Consider the following 9907-nt stretch of genomic DNA (forward strand, 5'->3'; position numbering starts at 1 on the left):
ACTGTATAAATACACCAAATAAGACTTTGAATATGACTTTGTAGCTTTCACTGCAATTATCAGTTGTAAACTATCTAACTTTTTTTACCACAGCATCTTTGCCCAGAATCAGACTCAGTTTCACTGTGAACCAGCTGCTGATCACGCATGTGTAGTTTGTGTTCTTCTTCCTCTCTTAGCTGGTAAGGTCTAAGTAAGGTCAAAGGGCAATAAAGCAAAGGGACAAGCTAAAGGAGCTTGGGAACTGTAAGTGGGACACTGCCTGGTCCAGTGACACAACAGTGTACTGTAATCTTACCAGGAACCTTTCCATTGCAGTCAACCCCTCCTCCTTCTCACTCTGGCCAAAAACATAATAAGACAAGTAGAGTAAAAGCAACAAACTATACAAGAAGATTGTCCTGCATGAATAAGGGATCATTAGTCTATAGTAACTTCACTGCCAGAGCCATACCCAACGGTACAGTCTCGATTACCTCACCAGCTGTGTGGCATAAACAGAGGATTAGAATTAGCAATACACCCTCTGCAGCCATGCCGCCCCCTTCCTATCTGCAAGTCTGCATGGCTCTACCTCTACACACCAGCTTAGATCCCTTTAAAAGTATCAGAAGCGGTTCTCCATAGGGCTCTTCAGATGGCTGTAAGAGCATGAGAAAGTTGCCGGACTCCACCTCCACTTCACCTACTAAAACAGGAGCACTGATGGCAGCATTGCATGAGGGACCAGTGAGTGACCCTAACCCTTACTAACCCTAACAGTTTAAAAGAAAGTTGTCTTCAAGAGGTTATTAATTCTTATGTAAACTGAGCTTGAGAAAATGGAGAACACAGATTTCCATTCACAATTGGATGATATTTTTTTTAACTTTTGTAAACTTCAATTTTTACAAACTTAAGAAATGTATTAATATTATTTAAATATTGGAAATAAATAGGACATTAATATAAGAAGATAGTAAGTGACAGGCATGTTTTCCACAGTCCACATGGGCAGAAAAAAAAAGCTAACAACAATGACACCAATGACAACCTGTGACACAAAAACAAAACTAATCTAAGATAAAAAAAAAAAAAAGATTATGTGGAATTAGTTTTCGCGCAAAAGCTATGACAAGATGATGCGATTTATCTAATTTCGCTGACTGTGAGATTTAACAGATATGGTGGGAAAAACAAATATTTATAAAAACATTGCTTGTATTCTGCCTGATACAGAATAATGTGTCATAGAGCTACCTGCAACTATTCTGGTAAACTGCACATAGTAAAAACAGACAACCTGTGTGGAATGTAATCAGGCAGGTGCAACAGGTATAATAAATGACACAGGTGCTTTGGAGAGACCTGCAGGAATGTTGCAACCATTCATTCACTATTATTAGGCATGGATAAGTGTGTCTTTCAATGTTTCCGTGCATAGACATTATTATTTATGAGGCATGCATTCTCATAGTTTCCACTGAACCATTTCCTACTCTCCTATGGCCTCCAACACACAATAACTCACCACATCCAGCGTCTAACTGCTATAACATGTTTTGTAACAACAGGACATTGTTGAAACTGTTTGAAATTTTGGAATAATAATATTTTCGGTTCCAGCTTTTTCAAACCAATGTGCAGAACTCTGATGGCGTACTGTCACCTAACTTCAGCCAGCTTCATCAAACCCAAGCCAAAACATATGTAACGTGTCACAATGAAGTTATGCAAAAGGTATTTTGTTTAAAATAACAGTTAGGATTAAAGTAAAAGACTGATTTTGACTCATGGATTTTAATGGTGGAAAAAGCTGTTTTAAGATACCAAATGTTCCAGGAACATGAATGCCATGTATACATTGAAACTTGAATTTCAAATGGGAAAGTTTGACACTGGTTCAGTTCCTGTTTCTGCATCCATGCTGTCAAATTAATTTGCATGTTATGGCCAAATGGTTTGGAATATTACTCTGGTAGCTGGCACACCCAGCTACAGTATAAGCTGTTGCATACGATGAAGCCTGATCTTTGTCAGATTAGTCATTAAAAAAAACAAACAACAACAAAAAAAAAAAGTTTAGTTTATATATTTGTTACTGTTCAATCGAAGGTTAAAAAGTGATGCACTGACCCTAAAATTTGTCCTACCAACCACACACATCGCACTAACTCTCTGCTCTCTCCTGTAAAAATATAAAGGGGCATATCAACAGAGGTTTACAGTATATCTTCAGAGCAAAATGCAGGACACACTCCACAGAGTTTTGCGTCATAGCTGTGTCCATTAAAACAAGGAAGGAGACAAGCACCGTTGGCTTAATGCGGTGTTCAGCAGGTCAATGAGTATCTTGCGTGTTTACTACAGCCAATAAGCTGCAGGCCTATTCACTTAAATCCAGTGAGGCTCTTGTCTACTCAGCGCTTCTTTCGTGAAGAAAGGCAGTAAAATGGAGTCAAAGCCTTGGGATTCTAAAATAGTTTTAGATCAGCTGCCAAAAGTTTGCACCGAAATACCCATCAGATTTATAATTTAGTACTAAAGCTACCAGTTTTCATTGCCCAGGAAGAGTCTTTCAACATACTCTCCTGCACACAGCGTTCCTCAGTTTATTCTGGCCGCGAGGACAGTGGTGTGATGGAGCGTAAAAATGGCCAAAGTACTCCAGTAACCAGATGCTGGTAACATGGCTGTTGTTAGCACTTTGTGTTGTGCATGTCTGCAGGAGTCCTACAGGGGAGATTAAAAACATAATGTACATACAGACGCTGACACTGTGACACTTAGAGAGAGAGAGACATTACTCTCAGAAGAAATCTGCGTTGAAAGAAACAATGATGGTGTGTTTCTCACATGGTGAACATTACTCTTAATGAGTGTGAGAGTAACAGATTTTAGTATCGAGGGGGTGCATATGTTGTGAACAGCAGAACTGCATTAATGCTGCATGCGATTTGGACGTGGCGTCTAAAACAACAGCAAGGGGTAAGATTTTGATTACTGCTGGTCAGTGACACAAGTGAAAAAAACGCTGCACTATCTGGAATATACAGAGCATTTTTAGCTTATCTTACCATAAACACTGGAAACAGAGGGAACCGGCTAACAAAATAAAGTCTACCAATAGGATACTGTAAAGCAGCTGATGACAGCAAACCAACATTAAAAAAAAAAAGCTCTTCCATCTCTTAATTCAATTCTGTAAGTGTAACGTTACAGGAGCACCCAGTTCCTAAATGTCTTCGTGATTGTATATTTTTAGTCATAATTTGACTCATTCTGAACTCATTTATGTAGTGTGTGCTCTGTGTTTTCTATCTTCTGTTTCTGTTTCACTGCTGTGCAACTAATTGACATTTCGGGGATAAATAAGGTCACTGATGGAACAATGCTCTACTTAAGTAATGCCAATAGCGATGAGTGAACAATCAACACCCTAAAGAAAATTCTGGAGAACTGCGCGGTTCAGCAGGCCTTTTCCACAACACTGTTTTCTATGAAGTGTCAAATCGCTGTCGACTTCAACACTGACAGTTACCAGTCCAGTCAGCCCTGAAAGTCTAGATGAATGAAGCAGGAAGCTCCATTTGAAACACGCGTCGCTAGCATGACACCACAACCCCTGCAGTTGCAAACAGCTTAGAAAGTCCAGAAACTCCCAGAGATACAGTCGAGGAGGAGCCTGAAAGGCCACCACCGGTCCTGGGCCCACTCACATCTACTTTCCTGTGAGCTTCTGAAACGGGACAGAAAGGGGCTGCTATAAAGTAAACACTTGTAACACTCGGAGTGCCTTGTTTTGGGAGAATACCATTTTCATAATCTTATGAAACTATCACATGCTGACCTTATGATACTAAATTTCTTAACCTGGAGGGGGAGCTAAACAAGCTTTGAATGTGGCCTTATTTGTTAAGACCATCTCAAAAACAATGGGAGGTTCTGTTTCATAAGTACATGCACCCAAGTGACACCTCATAAGTGAACGAACTCTCTTAGATGAAGAGACCCACTGTATCTCCACTGGAGGTGACAGAGGGATTTATTATATTATCCTAATTTGATTTCTACACGGGATTAATGTTGATGCTGTCAGCGGAGGAAGACTGGTCATCTAATCAAGAATGAGAGGAATAGGAAATAAAATGTATGAATACTGCCCCCCCCGAACTCTTATACTTCTCCTGCTATGCAAACATCCTATAGGATGATAACCTTCAGAACTTCCAAAACACCGGCCAGTGGACCGTAGGTTCTCCACGGGCCCCCCATCTTGTTTCCTCTCAGCTCCTACTGCTCAAGTGCTATTGGAGATAAATGACATTGCAAAAAATTTACCCCCTCACTGCCCCTGCAGACACTCCAGACAGGAAGGGAAACACAGGGTCACGCTGCAGCTGACGGTTTGTTTAAATAAAGTATAATAAACAGCTAAAGTTGTATTTAGAAGCTGTATTCAAGTAGTTTGGGAAGAGTTTGAAAAAGAGGGAAGAAAAATATTTCACTCCTCAAGACATAATTTAACTACTTTGGCATTTTGCTTATTTACTTTGTTGACAAGCTTTAGATTAGAAGATCAATAGCTTTTCTCGTGTCTGTCTCGTAAACGTGCAGAGACAGAGAGAGGCCAAGAAAGTATCCGGCAAATAACGCTCCCTAAAACAGCAGAAAACACTTTTTACATACAAGGTGTTAATTAATGAGCTTTAGAGTTGCTGTTCGGTGGATTTTGTTACCTTCAGACACAGCCAGGCTACTCGCTCCTCCATGTTTCCAGTCCTAATGTTAAGTTATGCTGATGCGCCGCTGGTTTCAGTTACATATTTACTGTACAGAGATGAGATAGGTGTTGATCTTCCCATCTAATGGTTACCAAGAAAGATATGCAGAAAATCAAAACATTAACAAGCATGTGCGGTTTGGGTGGATGCAGCACTGAAGTTTTGCCCCAGTCGGAATGAGACCTGCCAAAAAACTATGACAGGGTGCCAGGAGTTAGTGCCACGGCTGTAAAAGACCACTGTACATATACACAACAGTCTTGATAGACATAGATAAGCATAGTCCACCACTGATCCAATCAGCAGCTGTAAAGACAAAGACAACAGCAGGGCCATTGAAGTCAACTGAATGGTAGCATTTCTGTGGGTGCACAGGGGAAACTGCTCCTATTGTGCATTAAATCATATATCTGATCGTGACAAACACGGCAGTTAAAACGGAGATAAACGTATTAACTCTGGATGTTCGGAAAGTAAAGTGAAGTGTTTTCACAGAACAAGCAAAACAGAAGGGCAGCAGCACGGAGGGTTGGATAACCAAATGAAATAAAGTGGACGAAGGAGAGAAAGAGCCAATATCAGTCTCCCTCGTCTCAGCCAGCAGAAAAAGCACAGTGGATTAATTCATCACCACGCTAAGCCTTTGCCCTCCTCTGGAATAAATTACCCAATTACTCTCAACTTAGACTAAACACACACACACACACACACACACACACACGGTGACCAGAGAGCACACACAAAAACAGTGGGAGAAAAAAAAAAAAAAAAAAGAAGTGACAAACGGAGATAGGCTGCCCAGGTCATCGGTGTATCATATCTTACTGCGCAGCCCTTTAAGTAAGTAAGATGTGTCACATGAGGTGTTTGATTCAGAGTCTTTCTCCGCAGCCACAGAGGGAGCAACAGTTAAGTGTTTCAACGGTGGATTTACTTCAGAAAAGCAACCTTGTGTGCCTTGTCACTTGTGGGGATGGGAGGTTTAATGGGGGAAGTCTGAGGTATGGCTGAGTGATTCTACCACTTATGTTAATGCAAGCAAAGGAATCAGACAGCAGGCGAGATGGTACTACTCTCCAAATAGTTACAAGCTTGGCACCTTTTATTGTTCCTTTCCATTTATTGTAAGAGGTAATGATAAAACCAATTCTACATTTGCTGTTTGGGGGGCGCGGTGGGGGGGGGGGACTGGAAAAGTCAAGGCCAGATAAATGGTGCTGTGTTTGGCTGAGGTCTTTCTCTGTCTGTTTGCCCCCCCCCCGCCAACACACACACACACACACACACACACACACACACACACACACACACACACACACACACACACTATCACAAGACCTTGTATTTGAGCCTTATCATCACCAGAGCAGCCCAGATGGTAACGTATCCTTGACAAAGACTCACATCACACTCCCAAACTTCTATTGAATCTTTCTCACACTGTAGACGCCTGCAAATGTTCTCTCCCCGTCTCCCTCGCTCGCTCTCCAAGTGTAAAAAAAATGTAAGTAAAGGCGCCGCACAGTGTTAACATTTGCCTGAATTCTGTCATGTTTGAAAACTCTGTAATTATCTAAAACTCCTGATTAATTTCCTGTAAATCAACTATTAATGAACCAATCATTTCTCATCCACCTTCTAAATCCTACTAGGATGTAACGCAGCTCTATTTCCGAATATATCTACCTAAATACGGTATATGTCAAATGAAATGCACACCATTACTGATTCTTTCAATAACAATGTGTGGCAAGAGGCCTCAATGAATGTAAGTGCTGCACAAACACAATAGGCCGTTACTGATCTCTTACACATCAGCAAATATCACTGAGCCTTGGACCAATACAGCCAAACTGATGTCCACAACTTCAGCTTTGTTTTATACATAACCAACCTGGTCACTCATTGAGGACAGCTACCAAGGACTTTTAAGGCGACAGCTTTCAAAAAAAAAAAAAAAAAAAAAAAAAGGAGGAGATAAGTCCAGCTCATTTAAGACACAGTGAGCAACTTGATGTGTCACACTGACTTCTCAACATACACATAAATACGCACAACTACATTCACAACTTCACACTTTTTTTTTTTTAAACAGTTGTTTTGTGTTTGCAGATGCCTGCAGTCATCACAGTACAAACCCTCTTTGTTTTTATTAACAGTGGTGTGCCACTCCTCAAAACTTCTGCATTGTTCTTCATTTATAGATAGAAGAACAGTTCTGTTTAATTACCCGAGTTCTCTACAAACACAGAGGGCCCCCTTTTGCCAGCACACATGACAAAAACAAGAGAAATCCTCCTGCATCCTCCCGTCTTATTTTGCTGCAAAAATAAATAAATAAATAGATTTTTAAAATGACATCTGTCCGACATCCAAACACACATCTGCCTGTTAATCCGTATAACAGTGATAGATCGTTCTTACGTGCATGTGTAACCTCTTACACAATTCATAAAAGCTAAAGCCTATAAAGAATCATCACCGTCATCTTGATTAGAAACACCTCTTTAGTCTCTTCACACAGGCAGCCGCAGCACATTTTGTTATATCCTCTGTTAGTGTAATTATTTGTGGTCCAATACCTAAATGGGAGCATTATTATTTTTTTTTTTTTGCAGTGATGTAACATACTGATGGCCAACCTTTTGCTATTATGTCACTCAGTCCTTTTCAATACCGACATATCCCAGTCCACTTTCTAAAACACGTACAGTTGAATGCGTCTATAAATGACTTGTCTACTCGTGTGCGTGAAACACCAAGTTTAGGCCTCACTAGGATCCCACAAGAGAGGACGCCCTGTTGGAAAGTGTAACTGGTAGAAAGGTGAAGCAGAGGCCAAAGCCGTGTCAACTGGAAAAGGGAACAGTTTGACAGCAGACATCGGAGCTTCACGCTGAGACTTCGAGTCTATCAAGTCCATTGCTGCAGCTGGAAGATTATAAATGATTGGTTGGTTACAAATGTTTGCTTTCTCCTGACTCAACAATACCTGAGCTTTGCCTGGAGGCCTGTGACCCCGTGACCTTCCACTGAGAGTACTGTATATCATGACGTAGTGAATCAAAAAAGCTGCAGAGTTGTCATGTCAAGCAGATGTTTGAAGGGAGTTCATATTGAAGTAATGCAAAACCTAAATAAACTTGTGGACATTGCTTGGAGCTGTCAAAAATAATAAAGGATTTATTATTTTCCCACTTGTATTGGATATGCCTTAAAAAGTCAGGAGTTACACCACACCTGAGTTGTGGTTTTGGAGTTATGATTGCATATTGTCCTTAAAAGTCATTGCTATGAGAACAGAGAACAGTACAGTTGTGTGTGTTCCTCATATTTAAATTGCATGTAACACACACACACACACACACACACACACGCAAACACTGTGTTCCTCGCTGTGTACATGTGAATTTGCAAATGTGTAGGTTCCCTCACCTTGCAGCTCCGGGGTTTTAGGGGTAGTCCTGAGGCAGGATTTCCTTGATGCTGAGTGGTATTAGTCTGCTGGGGTGAGTGGGAATCCTCGGACTCTTTTCCACTGTGGTAGACCACCCTATCAGAGATGTGAATACTTGAAGCACAGCCCATGCTTCAACCCCACTTCAGCCTTTCTTTTTTTTTTTTTTTTCTTTCCTTTTTGCTCAAGTGCTTTACTTTGAGGCTATCCGAGTGTCATTCGTCCTCTCTTTCTGTATGTTCAAGGTCCACTCTTCCTCCTGGGGTCCTGTTTTCTAAAGTACATAGAAATGTGTGTATCATCTAGGCCACAGCAAAGCCGGTTCTCCAATTGCTCTAATACAAGGCATGAATAATATATCCTTCTATCCCCCACCCCTCCGACCAGGAAGCTGATTTCCTCCCTCTGTTTTTCACATGAAGTTAATTAGAGATCTTTAATCAAAGCAGCTGTCGTATCCTTCCAAACTTGGATTCCGTTATTCTTCAGCTGGGCTGCTCAGATCCCTCATGGACGATTTTCTAGCCCTCACTCCGGCTCCTCTTCTTGCCTTCGTCGTACCACATCACCATTTTCTCATTTTTCCCCCACAACTTCACTGTTATCAAGTAGGCCTGGACGCACGGGCAGTCGCCCCATCAGCTTCACGCAAGAGTTGGATCCATTTGTGCGTCCAAGGTTTCATGTGTAGTCGACCTCCCCCACCCCGGAGCCATCAAAAAAAAAAAAAATGATGCTTTTTTCCTCTCTCTCTCTCTCTCTCTCTCTCTTAAACAATGTGGCTGCCCTCTTCAGCTCAAGACACGGACCATAAACCGGTTCTCACGACACTTTGCTCCAGTCCTGAGTCGTTCATCATCAACAGGCTGAAATATTCCCACTGCAGAGTGTTATTCTGGCCGGTGTCAGACACCCTCCGTGAAACATAATGCCATGTAGCCCGACGAAACACTCCATTTATCACCAATTTAGGAAGCGGAGAAATGTTAGTGGATGGCTTACAATCTCCATTCAGGCATCCGCTGCCCCGTTGAGGATGATCCGCCTGATATAAGAGGTCCAAGCCCGGGTGCAGTCAGTCGGCGACAGCGTTAACAGGCTCCACGATTTAGTCTCATTGTGGAGGAAAAAAAAAAGGATGTAGAGACTGTCAGACTGAAATATATGGAGGTACCACCTCTGGAGAATGCAATCGCTGGAGAGACACTCAGAGGAAAAAAAAAAAAATTAAAAAAAAAAAACACACACACACACACACACACACAAACACAAGACCGCGCCGTGTCCACAAGTTTCGGATCTCGAACCAGAGGGGGGGGGGGGGACGGCAGGATTGTTTCAGGTTGACGAGGGCGGAGGTGAGGCAGAGCCGAGCTACATATTGCTGATTGTATGTTTGTCTTTTCTCTGCCTTTTCTGGCGTTTGCCCTTCCAATTCTTCAGCGCTGCTTGACAGCGGCACATCCAATAAAAGCACCCGCAAGGATTGACCTACAGCCTCTGCTGACGTTAATGCAAATGAGCTGCGCGCAGCTAATCGGCGCCGCGCTCGGCGCCGCTGGGTGTTCCTGCGCGCTCCGTGGGAACTTTGAAAGCAGGAAAAACAGCTCCCACCGACGAGCAGCGAGCTGTGGCTGTGGGCAGGCTGCAGAGAGACAGAAAGAGAGAGAAAGAGAGAGAGAGAGAG

General features: G+C 42.1%; 1 protein-coding gene across 2 annotated transcripts in view; it reads right to left on the minus strand.

Annotated features, from left to right (window-relative positions):
• Positions 1 to 9688, minus strand: part of pde8a (phosphodiesterase 8A) — a 37811-nt gene extending 28123 nt beyond the window's left edge. The window contains exon 1 of one of the 2 annotated variants that reach the window (XM_026378555.1): positions 8199 to 9688. In XM_026378555.1, the coding sequence (XP_026234340.1) occupies positions 8199 to 8351 (153 nt within the window). In that variant the 5' untranslated portion in view covers positions 8352 to 9688. Of the gene's footprint in view, positions 1 to 4718; positions 4837 to 8198 lie in introns of those variants that run through there. The other variant, XM_026378556.2, reaches the window with a different exon arrangement.
• Between the last annotated feature and the right edge of the window lie 219 nt (positions 9689 to 9907).

This window comes from Anabas testudineus, chromosome 3, assembly GCF_900324465.2.
Source record: "Anabas testudineus chromosome 3, fAnaTes1.2, whole genome shotgun sequence".
NCBI classification, from domain to species: domain Eukaryota; kingdom Metazoa; phylum Chordata; class Actinopteri; order Anabantiformes; family Anabantidae; genus Anabas; species Anabas testudineus.